We start from the raw sequence: 20547 nt of genomic DNA on the forward strand, positions 1-20547 counted from the left end.
CCCCCGTTGTTTAGTTTGGAGGATTTCGAGTGTTTGTTCAAACAAATTAGGTGACTGTCATTGGGTGGTTAAAGGTGTCTAGAGATGCCGCTCCCGACATTTGGGGCAATTTGGTGATCTGCGCTGGAGCTGTCCTTAGGGTAGGTGAGTTAGAGGTGAAACTAGTTAATTGGTAGTCATGTTAACCTATTTAGAAGGATCCTCCGGTGATAGGTAGTCATATTAGGGAAAAAAATTAGATGCTTTCTTATAGAACTGAAGTTGCCTCTGCAACACACGAAGTTGCTCAAAAAAGTTTGTCGAAACCAACTCATATTGAATCTAATTTTGAAGAACTCGTCGCGAAAAACCCAATAGTAAAAACGGATCTAAATTCCAACACTTGAATCAAAAGTTGAGACTTTTTAAATAATTGATAGATGTGGTCTGGCTAGCTGTTTTCTGATTGATGGATGTGTTACAGATGAGGGCGTTGATTGTGACGTCTAGCAAGGCATGCATCATGTGGAGCATCGTTGGAACCGTTCTGTTCAACGTACATGTTGAGAATATGCTCGAGAAAACGAACGAGCGCAGTGGTCCTCACTAGCCGCGTCCTAAAAGTAAAAAAATGAGACAAACTGAGGCTTTATAAACTGAGTCAATCTTTACAGGTAGGAAATAGAAATCCTCGGGTAGGCCTAAATAAACATGGCGACCATACCCAAGTGAAAGAGCATGCCTAGCGAGTCTGTGAGCCTCAATAGTCGAGCTCCTAAATTCAAGAATGAAATTACAAGTAGTAAAAGCATGAGATCGCTCGATGATTTCCACTATAATAGTTGCATGCTTCCCGGTTGCTCTGTGCTTAATATCATCCACCATGGTCTTGCAATCTGAAGCCACTTGTATCTTCTGGACATAAACATCCTCTCCTAATGCCATCGCCTCTCTTATCGCCAGTGCTTCCAAGATAACTGAATCATGGATATGCTGAAAGGAGATGGCTGAAGCCCCAAAGAAAACTCCCTTAGAATCTCTGCACACCACACCAACAGCACCACAGCCTTCAGCAGTTGCAGCATCACCATTCATCTTGGCAAATTCCGATGGTGGGGCGATCCACCCATTGGTTCTGAGAGCCCGAGTCAAAGAACTATTATGTGTAGGTTTTCACGCTATGTAGATATCTCGCAGAAAAGCCTCAATGAACCGGTGGGTCTGCAACGGACTGTCATAGATCTCTTCACGGATTGCTCTTCGCCTTGATCTCCAGATAGCCCAGAGAGTAACCAGCATACGAGTGAACATTTCCTGCGATAGTAGTTCCTGCATAGTGAAGATCCAACTTCTCGCATTAAGGTCAGGTTCTCGTGCATCTTTTCCACCACTTGCTCGGATGTCAAGGACCACACACACCTAGACGAGATGCAGTCTATAAAAGCATGTTTCCAGATATCTTCCCCCGAGCAGAATTGACATATAGAGTTGGTAGCCATGTGTTGATGACAAAGGACATCTTAGGTTGGAACTGTATCCCTGCATAGCCGCCACACAATTTTTTCAGCTTCGAGGGAACGTTGATGTTCCACAAGGACACCCATGCCTGCTTCTCCCGGTCTAGAGCCGATGCCCCACCCGTGACATCCAGCAAGTTCTCCCCTTCTCTTTTTGCCTTGAAAAGCATCTTATAAGCTGAACTTACCGAAAACAAGCCACAATGATCTTCACCCCAAGCCCAAAAATCATCGATCGTCTTCGTGCATAGTGGGATAGATAAGATAACCTCGACATCAATCGAAAGAAAGATTATGCGTAGTTCATCCTCTCGCCATGCACTTGCCGAAGCATCAATAAGGTTCGATACTAGTTGGGGAGGATTAACCACTAGGGAGGCGATTGGCCTCATCATGCCCGACGTGGGCAACCAATTTTGAGTCCAAATATTGGTGTTCTCTCTGGCTCGAATCCTCTTAATTATTCCTTGTGCAACAACATCTCTTCCATTCAGAATTTCCCTCCAAATTTGCGAAGGATGCTCACCTAACTCAGCCTCTAATAGTGAGACTGAGGGATAGTAAACTGCCTTTAGTATCCTTGCACTCAGCGTTGCAGGCCCCTCAATGAGCCGCCATGCTTGTCTTGCGAAAAGTGACAAATTGAACAATTCAATGTCCTTGAAACCAAGACCACCGAGTGATTTTTGGTGTGGTGCAAACCCAACATGGCTTCCTTTTGCCCCTTTTACTTCCCCACCAAAACAGATGGATCATCGATGTTATATTCTCACAAATTCCATGTGGTAATCTGAAGCATGCCATCGAATAAACTGGAATTGCTTGTGCAACTGCTTTTATCAAGACTTCATTCCCCCCATACAATAACATCTTCTCCATCCATCCTTTAATCTTCTCCCAAACTCTGTCCCGCAAATACTTCAAAGTTCCATTATTGCTTGCCTGTCCCACCTTAGTAGGCATTCCTAAGTACCTCTCACTTAGCTCTTCCTTGTGCACATCAAGTGACGTTTTAATGGCATCTCTGACACCTTGAGGACAACCATTGTTGAAAAAGATTGAGGACTTATCATTGTTAACTTTATGTCCAGAAGCATTACAATAGGTAGTCAACAGGTTTGATACCACGGTCGCCCCTTCATTACTCGCTTTGAAAAGCAGCAGGCTATCATCAGCAAAGAGAAGGTGGTTAACACCGGAGCTGTCAGAGCCACCTGCACTCCCACAAAATGCGATGATTGAGATTCAGATTTCAAGAGGCACGAGAGGCCCTCCGCTGCAATCAAAAAGAGATAAGGGGAGATTGGATCTCCCTGTCTGATACCCCTGGTTGGTTTAAACTGGTCCAGTTTCTCTCCATTGATAAAACTGAAAAAGATACAGACTTAATCATACCCATAACGATATCAACCCAAGATTTAGCAAAGCCAAGCTTAAGCATGATTGCCTCAAGATATGCCCACTCAACCCTGTCATATGCTTTCATCATGTCCAGCTTTAACGCATACTGACTATTCCAGTTGTCCATGCTCTTCTTCATAAAATGTAAACATTCATAGGCACAAATGATATTGTCTGTAATCAGCCTTCCCGGTACAAAAGCATATTGTTCCTCAGAAATAATCTGAGGCAAGATTTGCTTCAGCCTATTTGCCACCACCTTTGAAGCAATTTTATACAAAACATTGCAAAGACTGATTGGCCTAAACTGAGAGAGCAAGGTTGGATTCATTACTTTGGAATTAAAACCAAAAAATCATTAATACACTCTGCACTTTCTTCCCCTTTGATGATCTGCAGCACTGCATTTGTAATCTCTTCCCCACACACATCCTAATGCCGTTGCTAAAAGTGTGCGGGAAAGCCATCCGGACCGGGAGATTTTGTGGGAAACATTTGAGACAACGCCATTTTAACCTCATCGCTGGAGCAAGGAGCATAGAGATATTCGTTCATACCAGTTGTGACTTTACGAGGCACATGTGGAAGCACCGCCTTCATGTTTGTTACCCCCTCTGAGGTGTACAAATTTTTGTAAAAATCTAAAACCGGGGTTTTCAATGTAGTCGGGTCGTCCACCATGATGCCCGAAGTGTTGGAGAGGGATTTTATCATCTTTTTTTCCTCCTCATGCTTGCCCTCATGTGAAAGAATTTAGTGTTCTTGTACCCCCTCGACAGCCAGTCGATCCTAGAACGTTGGCGCCATAGAATTTCTTCCCGGTGATACATCTCAACCAGTTTCTCATAAATCTTCTGTTCGGTATGACTAGGGCCCGAGCGCGATGAATTAGCCCTCAACCTCTTCAGCTCAGATTAACTTTTTTATTTCTCCTCACACTGACCCGAACGCGGTTTTGTCCCAATATCGGAGGTTTTGGGACAAAATATGAAGCTTTAGTTTGGTTCCGTCCACACGCAGGCTGGGTTGCCTAGGCCTCCTTAATTTTCCTTCAAACCTTCATGAGACTCCCAAGCCACCTTGTACCGGAAGATCTTGTTTGTAGGTCTCGTCAAGTTGATAGCGACATTCAACTCAAGAAGTATTGGGAAATGGTCTAAAGTAGCAGCTTCCAGATGTTTTACACCCGCGTTGGGGAAGAGGGTCATCCATTCCGCCGACGCTAGCATGCGAACCAGCCTAACTCTGGTATAAGAGTCGCCCGCTACTTTCTTCTCGAAAGTCCAAAACCTGCATGTGAAAGCCAAGTCCATCAGCATACAAACGTCAACCACCTCTCAAAAGTCTTGAACTTGAGCATTGCTTCGTTCTCCAATACCTCATGTTCTTCCGGACGGAGAACTTCATTGAAATCACCAATACAAAGCCAAGGAAGGTTGCTTGAGACACTTATGTTCTTTAACGTATCCCAAGTTTGATGTCGCGGGTGAGTTTGGGCTTCCCCATAGACCACAGTCATTCTCCAAGGATCCCATCCCAGGTCAAGAACTTCCATGTCAATGTGGTAAACAGAATACCCCAAAACATTTATATTTATTGAATTTTTCCAAAACAAACCAATACCTCCGCTTCTTCTCACACTGTCAATAGCAAAATCTTTATCAAAACCAATAGAACTCGCTAAACTTTCTACCCTAGCCTTATCAATCTATGTTTCTAAGATAAAAAGCAAAGTAGGGACATAATTCTTTGCTAGATCGCGAAGTTCGCAAACTATCGAGGCCTTGCCTGGGCCTCGACAGATCCATCATAGGTAATTCATTGTGCCCAGCGGTGCTCCTCATAGGAACCCGTCGATAATGCAATCTTTTGTCGAGGAGAGTTGTCATCAACAATCAGACCTTTCTTCGGGCTTTTCTTGTCCTTGCGAGGTGATACATAGACCGGTGGAAGTGGTGGTATTCCCGTCGAGTCCCTATCTGCAGCAACCAGCTCCCCCCATTAGTTACGAGAGTAGCGCTGCTGGAAGAAACAGTCTGGTACATGTCCTGCAATCCTCTTTTAATGTCGCTTTTAGCATCCATGTCGTGGGTGACACCAACCGCGTGAACAACAGCAGAAACAGGGCCTGAAGCTCCTTTATCCTCATTGTTCACCTATGTCAGAGCACCCGCTCTAGCTGCGCTCCCTTTGGATACACTTTCCTTGCCTCTCGTCACCTCGTCGCGAGGGTCAGGTCCCAAATTCCCCTAGTCTTCAGCTCCTTCAGACGCGCTGGATTCAGCGGCATGTCCTCGGCCTCTAGCTGGTGCATAACCGCGGCCTCAGTTTGCGCAACGTCCTCCCCCTTCCACCACGGGATGGGAATCTGCCTCCTGAGTTTGATGAAAACAACATCTCTCGCCGCTGAGCGATCATCCAGCTTCCCCACTTTTTCTCCTCCTCCTTCCAGATCCCATTGCCGCATTCCACAAAACCATGTCCCATCAGCCCACACACCTTGCAGAAGTAGGGAATTTTTCATACTTGACCACAAGCATCCGGGTGACCTCGCCTACCACTGTCAGCGATATAAAACGGGTTAGGGGCTTGGCCGTAAGAACTTTCGCACACACCCGAACATAATCTCCCTCCTAGTAGAGCGTAGGATGCATCTGAACCTCACAAACTTTGCTAATCCTGCGAGCTAGCTGATCAACGAATGTCTTCTGGCGATAAACGTCTGGTATCTTGTGAACCTGAGCCCACACATAAATTCCATCAAGAACAAGTGCATCGGGATCATTTTTTCCATCGTAGTCCTCAATTATGACCCCGAGACCTCTCAAGAACCACGGACCCCATGCACAACCTTCTTCCAATCACCGAGGCAGAAAAATTGAAAGATGAATAGGTTCTCTCCGGCCTTCCTGAGCTTTGGCGTGCGAGCCAAGCTCCAGATGAACTTCATGTTGTCCGAGAAAGCAGTAGGGCTGAAAGGTCGATCCATGTTAACTCTTGTGATGCCCATCCACCTAGCCTCAGCTGTGAAGGTTTGAGCGTCCTTTTCCCCAATGACTACCTCATCAAGTTCCTCCTCCATGAGTTCCATACTCTTCGTCATCTCCTCTAGATCGATTTCTTTCTCCTTGCCCTTGCGCAAAGAAGATCCCTCCGAGGCGTCCATGGCAACGGCCCCCAGCGAGAGCGAAGAAACCCCGCGTCACCTCTTGCAAGTTGATGGCTCGGTAGTGACCTGCTACGCTAACCCCTCGTCGGCAATCACGAGAATCGCCTCAGACGGCACAGTTAAGCCCTAAACGAGAGGGTATGTAACCATTGTCCTAAAAAAATTGATGGTGAGTAGGGATGGCACCCGCAGAGTATGGGTACGGGTGGAGCCTCCCCATACCCTTACCTGTCCCATCTGATATTACCCATCACCTTTATCCATATCCGTCAACGGGTACAATTTTTTCCCATACCCGTTACTGATAGGGTAGACAGGTACCCGCGGGTAAAATTATCCATATTTGCAAAACATCAATTTAAACAACTTATAGTTATAGACTGCATTGTATCATATAGTTTACAAAGATAGATTATAACTACAGCACATACTTATAAAACAACATCATATAGTCATAAACAACAACACATAGGCATACACTTTCAATTCATAAATTATTGACATCGTGTAGATTGTAGAGATAATTTTGAGTTTACATAGATTTTATATGGGTACATGGGTATATGGGTATGAGTTATATGATCCCATACCCATACCCGCTCTACTCGATGGATTTCAGATTTTCCTATTTATATACCCATGGATAAATTTTTGTCTTATACCCTCATTATAATAGGGGTTTTCCCCACAAGGTACGTGGGTAATGGGTATCCATTGCCATCCCTAGTGAGGAAGCCGGTTGTTGTTTGCTCGCGCGGCCATATGACGCCTAGCACCCGCCGATACCATCTCATTTCGGACTAGTGGGCCTTAGAGCATCACTAGTAGTGCCCTCAAATCCTCAAATCCTCAAACCAGTTTAAGGGTTGAAAATTGGCATTTTTTGGCACTTTTAAAGGTTGAAAAACAGGGGCAAAGACTAGAACCCTCAGACCCAACACTTATAACGGAATATTCTGTTATAAGGGTTGAGTTTGAGGGTTCTAGTCTTTGCCGCAACCCCAACCCTTAAAACTGTCATTTGATATATCATAATTTTCATCATCTCAATAACGGTTTGAAGAAAACAATAATCATTCTAGTTATTATTACAACACTGAATAGTATCTTCAAACACATAATAATCATTCAAGCAAACTACAACAATGTTTTCAAGCAAATTACAATAATTGTTCAAATCAAATAGGACATAGAAAAGTAAACAAAGGTAGATCATGGGCCTTGGCGTGGCCCTGCCAACTGCCACTGGTGCTCTAATAGATCATCCCGGAGCTGACCCATGAGTGTTTGCATTCTCAATCTGACGATGTGCTTGAAGAAAAGCTTGTACGCGACAAGGGTTTCTTTCCGGTTACACACGGGTACCAACATTGTCAAAAAACAAGGCAATGTTAACCCTCTCTCATCCTCGATGATCATGTTGTGTAGAATCACACAATATTTTATGATGTCATCCAAGGTTTTTTGTCCCAAATACGAGCTGGACCCCGAACTATGGCAAACCTTGCTTGCGAAACACCGAAAGCTCTCTCAATATCCTTGCGGGCTGCCTCTTGTGCCTAGGTGAAATGAGCCTCTTTTTTGCTTAAGGGCACCCCATTTTTCTCCTTAATGGACTTCACAAGAGTTGCCCAATCAGGGTAAATTCCATCGGTGAGATAGTATCCCATTGAGTACTCATTGTCCATGATTTTGTAGCTGCAAGTTGGAGCATCCCGAGAAACTAATCTTTTGAACAAAGGAGATCTATTGAGCACATTGATATCATTGAGTGTTCCCGGCAAACCAAAAAATGCATGCCAAATCCATGTGTCCTCCGATGTCACGGCCTCAAGCACAATGGTAGCATCGCGACTTTTACCGCAGTACATTCCTTGACATACCTTTGGACAATTTTTCCATGTCCAATGCATGCAATCAAGACTACCAAGCATCTCCGACCATCCCCTTTTTTCATTCATCTCCATCAATCTCTTTGTATCTTCCTCGTTGGGTGCCCGAAGATACTCATCGCCATACAACCGGGTGACTAATTTTGCAAACCTACAAATAGACGCCGTGGTTGTATCTTGTCCAATGCGAAGATATTCATCGGTATAGTCCGCGAGTATGCCATAGGCGAGCACCCGCATTGCAGCCGATATCTTTTGGTACCCACTAAACCCCATGATACCGGCGGTGGATCTATGACTCTTGAAGTAATCTGAGGCGGCCTCACAATCGGTGACAATCTTCACAAACAAACTACAACGCATTCGGTACCTTCTCCGGAAGAGACGAGGTGGATATGTCGGTACCTCCGCGAAGTAGTCTTGCATCAAATGCTCGTGACCGAGACCGCGGTTCCAGTAGATGGTGACTCGCCCCATCTTCGACCCTCTCCTCTGATCCATCAGCTTCGTGCCGTCTTCAAACTCTTTCACGTCGAGGAGGAGGCACATCATCTCGACGTCATCGTTTTGATGCAACTCCTCAATGTCTGAATCGTCATATGGAGACCAACCGGATTCATCGGACAACGCCTCCATCTACACAGCACAAAACAAAAAATTGTGAGTGCCAACAATGAATCAAAAAGGAAGGAATTAAAAAAACAGGAAAAAAACATACCTGCGGGTCGGCGAGGAGAGCTCGGGGCGGCCTCTTGCTGCAGGAGGTGGAGGGCGCGGGGGCGGCGGAGGCGGGCGGCGGCTGGGGAGGTCGAGGCGGATGCAGGCGGCGGCCGGGGAGGTCGAGGCAGAGGCAGATGGGGGCGGATGGGGAGATCGAGGCGGGCGGTGGCCGAGGAGGTCGAGGCGGGTAGCGGCCGGGGAGGCCAAGGCGGGCAGGAGGTGAAGACGGCGGCTAGGGAGGCCGAGGCGGGCGGCGGCGGCGGAGGTCGAGGAGGAGGCGGCGACGGGGGAGGTCGAGGCTGGCGGCGGCCGGGGAGGTCGAGGCGGAGGCGGTCTGGGGGGCGAGACAGCGGCGGTGGCTCGGGAGGTGGAGGGGAGGCGGCCGGGGTGCGGGGCGGTGGCGGCGGCTGGAGAGGCGGCCGGCGGCGGGCGGAGAGGCGGCCGACGGTGGCTCGGGTGGGCGCGGAAGGGAGTTGGGATGGGAAATTTCCCTCCCGTGCTAGGATGGATCGAAGTGAGGGTTGGGGTAGATTTTGCTCCCCAATCCTCACTTCTACAGGTCGGAAGAGGGTTTGGAGGTCGGATCCTCAATTTTTTTAAGGATTTGAGAGTTAACTAGTACAAATGCCCGTGCGTTGCACCGAGCGAAAAAAGGACAAAACTTTTCATATGCAATTGTGCATCATTTTTATAATCAATTTTAACATACATCGATAATAAGGTTAAACTAATTATAGCAAAAATGTTCACCAGTCACCACACACCAGTCACGGGCACAATATGAAAACGACGAAACGAAACGCCATTTAATATGACAAGGGAAGTGTTCAACGACATGCTGCTTTATTTTCCTCCGTGAAACCCTTCCTTATTCTATCTCTCCACACTCCATACGCCAGCCAAAAGCAAATAAAAACCATTCATTCACTGGTACAGACGATGAATCTCTCACGTTGTTATCAGAACCAATGGAAATCAGGGGGAGTTCACTCAGGATGATGATGAGTTCTTGAGGACCCACTCCACCAGGGTGGACACGCCAAAGCCAGTCGCGACATGCTTCTTGTCGTTCCACACCGGGCCTGCCATGTCGATGTGCATCCAATGAACCTTCTCATCGACAAACTGCAATGCAAGCACATTAGAGTTCGTCAGCTCTGCCGGAGGAAAACTCAACCTAGTACAAGTATGATGCGACCTTCTTTTCCAACGAGCACATGTGGATGCTTTGGTCATTCTAGAGAGATGCTATACCTATTTCAGGAACATGGCAGTTGTGATGGAACCGCCCTGTCGACCACCCGTGTTGACCATGTCAGCCACACCATACTTCATCTGCTCCCAGTAGCTTTCCTCCATGGGCAATCTCCAGAACTTCTCCCCCGATAACTCAGATGCAGCAGTGACTTCCTAGGCTAGTTCATCACTTGGTGTGAAGATTCCTGAAGAGACATGTTCATTAGTATGCATGACTTCATAGTACTCCACTATTTCCATCTTAGAAGCACACAAAATTGAAGTTGGCTGAGAGGAAAATATGTGTTTGAGCTTACCAGCAATGCTAGGCCCAAGTGCAACAACACAGACACCGGTTAGTGTTGCCAGATCAATAATCTGCATGTCATAATAATTACATTAAGTCGCAAGGCAACTGAGTAAAAAGTTCAATGCAAACTAATGAACATCACTTCTCTGTTCTAAGTTATCTTTCTCTTTCAACAGATATGATAAGCATAATTGATTGTTTAGGTCATGTAGTGCGATTAACTCCTTATATGGGAAGCTAAAAAGCAAAAATGATAAATCATGCTTCTGTAAGTGGACTGAGCAAATAAAGTAGTGCCCCTCGATGCTGAATAAGGATATGAGTTTTACTACAGATTTTTCAACATATCCGCAGTACAACTACTACAACAATATCTCGTTGATATTCCACTTAAAGTTCTCTACATCAATCGTCAAAGCCGCCAAATTTGTATGAACATCATATGATGTCTAAAGAAGCAATTTATTACCTTGTCAACACCTTGATTACAAGCATAGAACAATTTATTAACTTATCAGAGTACCGCACTTGGTAAAAAGAACTGAAATACCGTTGTTAACATCAACAAGAAAACAAGAATAGCATCCACAAGCAAAAAAAAAGATAATATTATGATTGATGATAGCATCCACAAATCTTTTGTTAAAAACATGACATAGAGATCGATTTTTTGTCCATGGAAAAACTAATAATACATGACCATGGGTCCATATCCGCTGCGGCATTTTGACGAACACCTGTCTTACCTTACTTGTGGATATCGTTCGGGCGCTCGACGACGGTGATGAGTCCCTGCAGGCACAGCTCGCCGTCGCCGGTCGCCGCCATGGCCGAGAACATCTGCCGGTACAGCGCCGACCCTGGCAGCACATTGGCCTCCTCCTCCTGGCCGTCGCCGACCTCCAGCGCCATACCGAGGTCCTTGATGATGTACCGCACGGCGCCCCCAGTGACGTCCGCCCAGTCATGGGCCTGGTGCTCCTGGATCCGGCCAGCAGCCTCGCCTCCACCCGGCTGCGGGACTGCCATCTCTCGGAACCTTCCTCTCCTCTCTCGCCTCTCCTTCTCGGGGCGGGGGGGGGGGGGCGCTTGGGGTGGGGGGGGGCGTCCGCGGCACGGGCGGCGGTGGCTCCCCTCTTCTTCTCTCTCTGGTTCGATCAGGATACGAAGGGGGCAAGAGGTCTGCGGGTGGGGAAGACGGGGGTAATGGGCTCGGAGGCACGTCGCGTGCGTGCCAGAGCTTGTGATTGGGTTCGGGTTCGGCTCGATCGCTGCCGCTTCTATTTTTATTTTCATGGGAGGTGTGCCGGAGCTTGGCGCCTTGCCGTCGTGGCGCGATCCGACCTGATCCGGTCCGGATAAATGATGGTGTGCAGTGAATTGATTTTTTGTTTATTTCTTTTGACACCACAGTAGTAATTAGGACATGTATAATGAAGTCATTCCCAACAAAGAAGCAGAGAAACACAAAATCATCCAAGATGCGTTCAAGGTTTATCTTGAAGGGGGGATCTACAATCTACAGATCCTTCTCCAGGTATTCTCGCAGCACCGAGATGTTAAGAAACTGTTAACAAGGTCAATAGTTGCATAGTGAATGAATAGAGTTACAAATTGCATATCACATGCATCCCCCAAAAGATAGTAGACACAAAAGGTAAAGGAAAAGGAAAAATAGCAGCGTAGAAGTTGGCATGCTTCTGAGTACCTGGTACTTCTTTTATGAATTGGAGGGAGCTCCACGACATTATCAGCCGGGCCAGGGCCTTGGCATTCAGCAGCCAAATGCCCAACTTGACCACACATAAAGCATTTTTCATGTTGCCGTGGCATGGTGATCACCTGTAAAGTCAGTTGAATTATGTAGTTACAGAAGTACTCCTAAATTACCAAAAAGAACACGAAATTTGACTTAAGAGGCGTTGTCTAGAGTCAGTTACATGCGTACAGTTCTGAACAAAGAATTGTTGCAAATTTACCTCTCTTAAAATCGAGAAGTGGACCTCATGAGTTGCCAGAGCAAGCATGATCAAATCTGCATCCTGAAAAATGCGGTGATCAATGAGTAAAAGAGTGGGTGCAAAAATGACAGCTACTTTGAAATTTGCAAGTAAACTTACAAGGCCGTATAAGACATGGCGTGTGTTTGGGTCAAACCCTAGAAGATTGCGCTGTAGACGGATATATCACATGATCTTATGTTCCCCCTCTCCAGGAACATTTGAGTCAGACAATATTACCTTACAAAATGCAACCAATGCAGTTCCCATTTAATACAACATAACAACAAAACTGAGTAATTAACCCAACATGAGGTAGTATCAACACCTTCACACACTGCCACCCAGGGGAGTGATTCAATCTCAATTGTATGTAGTATTGAAGCGCCGAAGAGAGTACAAACATGAAGTGTGTCTCGGGGGTTATGACATTTGAGTCGATTGCCTCCGACTTCTCCTTCCAGACCAAATTCCTCCCCTCTGCCTCGAATTCCAGCCTCAGCCTTTCCTCCTCGGCCGCCTGAACAAAGCAACAACATGAGAACAGACACAGCTGCCTGCAATGGCAATGCCATGACACCCAAGCAGTAACGTTACCGCATCAGCCGTGTCCTTCACAGTCCGGAACCGCCTGGACCGCTGCTGATTCATCTTGGCCCTCGGCGCAACACCATCTGTGCAGTTAAAGTGGAGCATTAGTGAAACCAATTTAGCATGATGAAACCGCATTGGCACGGAGCAAGCAGCCAAGCAAGCGAGCAGCTCACCGATCGCCATGTAGAGGACCTTCCTGGGATGGACGAGGCAGAAGAGGTGGTCGATGTAATCAAAAATCGACTTGAACACCTCGTCGTAGGTGGTCGGGGAGGGCTGCGGGGGGAGAGAGAAGGCCAAAGCCGTGAGACCATGAGCACGATAACAAGCAGGGGAACAACTAACATTAGCTTAATAATAATGAGGGTTGGGGGGGGGAATCGAGCAGTACCCGGCCCTTGGGGTGGAAACAGGGGTGGATGATGTCGTTCATGTCGAGGTAGAGGTTGTCGAACTCGAGGCCGTTGGGGTTGGGGCGGCGGGGGTCGACGGGGACGAAGGCCCCGGGCTCGAGCTCCACGGGCTCCTCCTCCTCCGCGTCCGACACCGTCTGTGGGTACCGGTCCGCCAGCCACCTGTAGAACGTCGGGACTCCCATCTCTCGGAACCTTCCGGCCGGATCCCTCTCCTCTCTCGCCTCTCCTCCTCGGGGGGCGGCGCTTGCCGGGGGCTTGTGGCAGGGGCGGCGGTGGCTCCCCTCTTCTTCTCTCTCTGGTTCGATCTGGATAGGAAGGGGGCAGGAGGTCTGCGGGGTGGGGAAGACGGAGGTAACGGGACAAGTTTTTTTTCCACTTAATGAAGGACTGTGGGTTGATTTCAACAAAACACAGGGGGTTTTCTGCAAAATTGCCACGACGGACGGCAGAAGCGCTCCGCGCTTTATTATTATGGGAGATGTGTTCTAGTCTACGCATTTTTTTCGCAAACTGTAAAAAAACAGTTATTAACTTTAAGGAGTACTAGATACGCTTTTAGGCTGCCGATGAAATACCTATACACTCTAAAAGCAATTCTCTTCTCCGGAAGTTGTTAGGCTGGTCATAGTGGGGGTATCATAGCTAGTAACGTAGACTTGGGACTAGCAAACATGGTAATGTGGCAAGTAATTAAAGAAGAGAGAAAGGATTATAGTAACATAGGTAGATATCGTATCATGTTAAATGCTATGTTACTATGTGTCATGCATGTCAATAAATGAGAACATCTATGATACTAGTTTATGATACTATGCACCATGAAGGTAATATCATACAATATTAACATATGCATGATATTACTACTCCCTCCGTTCCTAAATATAAGTCTTTCTAGAGATTCTACTAAAGGACTATATACGGATGTATGTAGACCTATTTTAAGATGTATATTCACTCATTCTGCTTTGTATGTAGTCACCTAGTGAAATATCTTAAAAGAGTTATATTTAGGAACGGAGGGAGTATATGTTAATCCCGCCTAGTCCGGCCCACACAGCCGCCTCGGCGATTCGAAATTCAAAACAGTAGGAGGAAAGGAAAGCCGTTGCTGCTTGCGGCGGCCCTACCCCACCCGTCAGAAAGAGCTCACAAGCCTCCTCCCCTCTCTAGTACCACGCCCGCCGCTTGACCTGACCAGAGGCGAGAGCAGAGAAGAGCAGAACAGCGCGCTCGGATCGAATCGAATCCAATCGAATCTGTTCGCAGGGCGCGGCGGAGAAACCTCGCCGGCCATGGCCTGGCCCCGGCGGCACGGCTGGCAGCTCCCCCTCCACCCGCTCCAGGTCCGTCGCCCTCTCTTCATCTTCTCCCCTCTTCAACGCTTTCAGCGCCACCACCTGACCTTGCGCATTTCTCGGATTGATGGCCGATTGATTGCAGCTCGTGGGCGCGGGGGTGTTCGCCGTCCTCGTCACGGCGTTCTACGTCGTCATCGGGCCCTACCTCGGCAGCACCGTCGCCGGCAACACCCTCCTCGCGCTCTTCTCCCTCTCGGTAAACCAGCGACCTCCCTTTCCCTCTCCACCCAAACGCGACTTTGCTCGTGCCTCCTCGCGTTGCCTTGCGCTGACGGCATCGGCCCTGGTCCACGACAGGCCGCCGCCACCGCGGCTCTATACGTGCGCTGCACCGCCGTCGACCCCTCCGACCGGACCCACGCCAAGAAGGTGAAGAGGCAGCGCAATCTCGCCAGGGGCAGCGGGCGGAAGCTGCCGAGGCTGCGCTACGGTTACATCCTGTGGCGGTACGCAGCACGGTTGCTCAAGAGGGTCGAGGTCCGCGTCATGAACCGCTGGGTGCGGAGGAGCTACCTGGAGCAGTGGAACTCCAGCGTCCAGCTCGACCCCATGCTCCCCTTTGCCTTCACCAGCCTCGAGGACATCGTCTCGCCGCATGCCACCGACGACCAGGACATCTCATTCTGCCCAATCTGCGACTGCGAGGTCTCCGCTTACATCCATCTCCCTCTCTTCTCTAGTTTCCTCAACACCTGTTTTTCAAAGAAACCGAGGAATGCGGCTTATTTGGATGTTTCTGGAGCAATCTATTTCTATGTGGATAGTTTAATTTCTCAACATAGGATGTCTTAAATGGATTGAATTCATATGTTGTTAGTGAAGTTCAGCAAATGAATTACATCTGTGACAACTGTTGAGCAATCAAGAACTTACGAAGCTTAAACTACAGGTGAAATTGCGCAGCAAGCACTGCAAAACTTGTGACCGGTGTGTTGATGGATTTGATCACCACTGCAGGGTAACCACTATAACTATGCATAGCTCACTTCCAAATCTCTGGCTCTGCTCTTCGTCTCTTGTGAAGTCAAGTGACTGATTATATACATTCTCCAATGCAGTGGCTCAACAATTGCATAGGGAGAAGGAACTATGCAGCATTTATCCTGCTAATGCTCTTTGTTTTGCTGATGGTGGGTGCTAACTCTCGACGCATTTGCCAATTTTCTGTTTCGAAATTCCACTGATTTTTAAATGTCCAACATTCCAAGCTGTTTTTAGTTTGACCAGTTCTATTTGGTATATTCCAAATTTCCAATGTACTTTATCAGCTTGTTATCGAGGGGGGGACAGCGGTTGCGATTTTTATTCGCTGCTTCATCGATAGCAAAGGGTTGAAAGCAGAAATGGAGCACAGGCTTCATGTAAGGCTGCCTAAAGGAGCTCACGCAGCAGTATCTGTAAGTTATGACGAATGATATGCCTGGTGACAAATTTCATTGTTGTACTATTTTGCTTGTGAAGCTCACACCTTTCTCTTTAATTTTCGCCACAGATGGTATTTGTCATCTTCACTTTGTACAGTACTGCAGCATTGGGTCAGCTCTTCTTTTTCCATGTTCTGCTCATTAGAAAGGTTTGCATTTTCCAAACCCATTCTTACGTTACCAGTGCGTGGAGCTCGGAAATATGCTCACATTTTTGGAAACCTCATTTGCGTATTTGTTACTACAGGGAATGAGGACATACGATTACATCCTTGCTATGCGAGAAGCTGCACAAGCATATGATCCTTTTGATGACTCTGATTTTTCCTCGGACGAAAGCATCGACTTCGACTCTCCAGAAAGGCCATCGTTCTTGTCAAGGATCTTATGCAGAAAAGATGAAATGAATGAGGTAAGAGGGGATAAATTGCTTCCCTAGTACTCCCTCCGTCCCAAAATAAGTGACTCAATTTTGTACTAACTTTACAAAGTTAGTACAAAGTTGAGTCACTTATTTTGGGACCGAGGGAGTATAATTTACTGTCAAGTAACTTCATAAATAACACAACAATTTTGAACATGATAGAGTACCCGAAGGCTGTCAATTAGGATCGACGAGAAGGAGGCCAATGATGCAACAAGAAGGAAGGATGACGTCCCGATAAACCCATGGACGTTGATCACTATGAACAAGGACAAAGCAATGGCAGCCGCTGAGCGTGCTCGTGAGCGGATCAGGCAGAAGTTGCCATCCACGGCCATCTCCCCGATGAAACCATTACCATTGGAGACAAAGAGAGGTCCTTTGAACCAGGAGAGAAGATCCATCATGACAGGGAAGGAGAACCAGGAGAGAAGACCCATCATGACAGGGAAGGAGATCGTGCCTGTCCTCACAAAGAGCTGGCTGTCAGGGTCACCAACTGCAAGGTTGTCAAGCCCAAGGAGGAGGTTTTCAGGTTCATCGTCACCCAAACCTCAGAGATGCAGGGCCAACTTCGACTTGAGATTAACAGAGGTGTCAAGAGAGCTTGATACCCACGTCTCGAAGCAGGTCATGTGCTCTGTTGTCATGAAGGGCGTCGAAGATGAAGGTTCTTCTTCATAACTTATGATGTTGTTCAGCCCACAAAATTCATTCAATTTTTTGTTACTTAAATCTATGTGTTGTTGTGTGCTGTGCTTTCTTAGCCCATGCACTCCTTCACTGCTGTATACATAGTTGTATGTTGATCTCTTGTACTACACCCCCCCTGCACATTTAGTACAGCAATGCCATGGTTATTCATCTCAGGACTGTCAAATTTTCCAATCATGGTCAATTTGTCATCTCCATTACTGTTATGATGTCACCCTTTTTTTGTTGTTGCCAATTCTTCATTTTTGTGTACTTGAGATCTTTTACAGTGGGATCAATGAATGTGAACCGCAAGACGATTCCAAAGGGGCAAGGGCCATAGCTGCGAGATGAATGAGTGTGCAGTTTGTATAACAAATATTTTGAAGGAGAAGCAAGAACAGGTGCTATGGAATAAACTCCCTGTCTTGCAAGAGCAATGCAGGTGATAGAAATGATTGTATTGCAGTACAGATTGTAGGTGAGGCACAGTGGGATGATATTGCTATTTTTATAGCTGTGGTGTGATCTTTGCTTTATATATATAAATATAAAGCGGGACGGAAGCCGATAAACCGGCCACATAGCTGCCACATCAGCGTCTCTTAGACTGTTGGACTAATTTTTTTTTACAGGAACCTATTTGCAAACTTGTTAGTTTTTCTAACCTATCTTAGCTAAATGACGTATAGAGTAAAAATAATTAATCCTGCATTGCATGTGACTTGAACCTACAACCTTTCAAAATTAGGAAGCAGTTGTTAACCTTTGGGACACAATCTGACTTGTTAAATTAGTGTGCCAGCCAACTATATATATTCATGTATAACCAGGAGATTTAATGCAATCACTTTTTGTTTCTTTTTTTGCGGGTGGATCCCATGCAATCGCCTGGTCGATTTCCTTCTAGTATTGGTGGATAGATTTCCTTATATTTACAATCTTATCAAGTGCCTGTTAGCTCTTTTCCTGCATTTGCATTAATTGTTCGGAAAGAACAATTTTCTTAAAAATATACATGACTCTATGGTGCATGGGAAGTTTAATGTCAACATAATTATTGTACTCCATATATAGTCAGATGCAACTTATTATACAAGTCAGGTTGTGTTCCAATGCTCAGTAGCTAGTTGCCAACACCTATAGGTTGTAGGTTCAAATTGAAGGTGGGTTTTTTTTGTTTTCTTTATACGCCATTAGTTAAGATAGGGTGTAGTTTATTTATTTTCTTTATACGCTATTAACTTAGATAGGTTGCTAGAAAAATCAATCGTTTTGCAAAAAAGGACCCTGTAAAATTTAGTTAATTACATAAGGTTTAAGGAATGCTGACGGGCAGCCATGTGGCATGTTTTTCTCCTCTCTAATTGGTTTTGGCCTTATTTGATCAGATAAACGAGTTTATGGACTAAATCTGATCACTTTATGAGTTAATGGCCTAAAGTGTGCAATTGGTTTGAGTTCGTGGACTAGTGATGTATTTCACTCCTTCCTAGCTTACTGAGTCATGGTTTTGCTATCATAAATATGTTTTTAGTAAGTTTATGTATCACAGATTAAAATCTCCATGAATCATTGAAAAAGCCCAGTCTCCCACTTGTAATAAAGTATTAACAAAGTATCAAACGGTATAATTTGTTTCGTGCTGTTTACTCCATTTTTCTTGACACGCCATTAGTTGAAATATGTTGCTAGAAAAACCGATCATTTTGCAAAAAGGGGCCCTGTAAAAAATTGTTAGTTACATAAGGGTTTAAGGAACGCTAACGAGGCAGACATGTGGCCGATTTTTCTCCTCTCTAATTGGTTTTGGCCTTATTTGATCAAATAAATGAGTTTGTGGACTAAATGTGATCACTTTCCGAATTGATGACCTAAAATGTGCAATCAGTTTGAGTCGTTGACTAGTGATGCATTTCACTTATTCCAAGCTTACTACGTCATGGTTTTGCTATCATAAATACACTGTTACTAAGTTTATGTATTACAGATTAAAATCTCCATGAATCATTGAGAAAGCGTAGCCTCCCACTTGTAATAAGGTATTAACAAAGTATCAAATGGTACAGTTTGTTTCGTGCTATTCACTCCATTCTTCTTGTGGGTGAGTGGGTCTGTGTTGGATGAAAATACCTCTAGGATGCCTAACAGAACTCTCTACATGATCTCCCACTCTCCCACAAAATAAACTCTCTAGATGATTGTTGCAACTATTAAATCTTTTTCATCACTTCACCAATTGAGGCTTGAGACAGAGATTTCATAGTGCAGGCTAGGGCTAGATGTAGGTCTTCTCGTTCTGGTTTGCTTTTCAAGCCCAATATCTTAGGTAAGTTTTGAACCAAAGATAAGTTTAATGAATGAACTTCACAAACTGCATAATGCATGCTTGACTATTTATAGTTATCACTTGTTGTTTAAGAGTAACTCTGCAAAACTTTGTATGCACTGAAAACTACAATGTGTTGCTAGCATGAAAAAGAGAGTCTGATTTGCGTAAGAAAAAAAATAATCTGGTAAGATCCCTTGTGATTTTCCTTAGTTTGTCTGCATGGCTTGTCCATTTTTTACATCCAGATCAACTGTGAAGAGTCTTGCATCGCAGATTGACATAATTGATTATTCCTCAAGATTAGAGAGAACACTAAACAACTCATGTTTTACTGTATAAGCACTTAGTAAACAGCTCATAAGCAGGCGGAAAGGATTGCACACAAGATTCTTTTCAGAAACAGTACTCGAGTTGTAGCCAAGGCATCAAATTGCTATTACACTTGGCAGACATGTTTTCGATGACACTTCACGCTGATTTGTTCTACAACACATTGTGTTGTCTGCAACATTATGCTCCATTGGACCGCAACAGACATTACATCAGTTCGCATGTTGTACTTTGGCAATCCGCCTTGTATCATTTTCCATTTTGCAGAACTAAGGATAGCCCCTGCCATCTGACTAACTTGGCTAGGGCTGGCCCTGGACCATAGTAAAAGGTGCAACAATCTAAGTTTCATCTCAAAATAAGGGTCCAATGAAGTATATCTACATATAGCGGAATGATGGTAGCTCATATTGTTTGGCTCCTTGTGGTGGAACCAACTCACCAAGGTTCAAGTTCTAGACGTGGCACTGGTGGTCTCATTTTATATATTTTTTAAGCCTTTCGATAATGTGTCTTTCATGGGAGGAGACGTTCCCGTCGACTATGGAGGCGTTTCTGACAACTTCGTCAATCTCAAGATGTCGTGTCGGCCTAGTATCTTAAAGGTGCTTATAGGAATAGGGTGTGCGTGCGTGCATTCGTAGGGTTGATTGTATGCACATGTATGTGAGTATCTCTATTAGTATTGTGTCAAAAAAAATTACAAACATAAACACATTATAATCTTATTTAAAATGTATTTTCGAAAATAC

At 45.6% G+C, this 20547-nt stretch overlaps 1 protein-coding gene and 2 pseudogenes across 1 annotated transcript; 1 reads left to right on the forward strand and 2 right to left on the reverse strand.

The window, feature by feature from the left end:
* Positions 1-9580: 9580 nt before the first annotated feature.
* Positions 9581-10935, reverse strand: LOC123409155 (annotated as a pseudogene).
* A 36-nt stretch (positions 10936-10971) lies between these two features.
* On the reverse strand, positions 10972-13416 carry LOC123409156 (annotated as a pseudogene).
* Positions 13417-14397: 981 nt separating this feature from the next.
* On the forward strand, positions 14398-17309 carry LOC123410746 (protein S-acyltransferase 18). The gene is made up of 9 exons (XM_045103687.1): positions 14398-14577; positions 14675-14788; positions 14890-15237; positions 15482-15550; positions 15651-15722; positions 15861-15989; positions 16085-16165; positions 16264-16428; positions 16603-17309. Exons 1-9 carry the CDS (start codon positions 14527-14529, stop codon positions 17122-17124), a joined length of 1551 nt encoding a protein of 516 aa, XP_044959622.1. The 5' UTR covers positions 14398-14526; the 3' UTR covers positions 17125-17309.
* The last annotated feature ends 3238 nt before the right edge of the window (positions 17310-20547 follow it).

The sequence above is a fragment of the Hordeum vulgare genome, chromosome 7H, assembly GCF_904849725.1.
Source record: "Hordeum vulgare subsp. vulgare chromosome 7H, MorexV3_pseudomolecules_assembly, whole genome shotgun sequence".
NCBI lineage: Eukaryota > Viridiplantae > Streptophyta > Magnoliopsida > Poales > Poaceae > Hordeum > Hordeum vulgare.

Bases quoted from the DNA above. Each gene is read 5' to 3' on its own strand.
- LOC123410746 (XM_045103687.1), top strand. From the start codon at position 14,527: ATGGCCTGGCCCCGGCGGCACGGCTGGCAGCTCCCCCTCCACCCGCTC. The intron at 15,551-15,650 runs GTAACCACTATA...TCTCCAATGCAG, and splicing joins GATTTGATCACCACTGCAGG to TGGCTCAACAATTGCATAGG. The intron at 16,166-16,263 runs GTTTGCATTTTC...TTGTTACTACAG, and splicing joins ATGTTCTGCTCATTAGAAAG to GGAATGAGGACATACGATTA.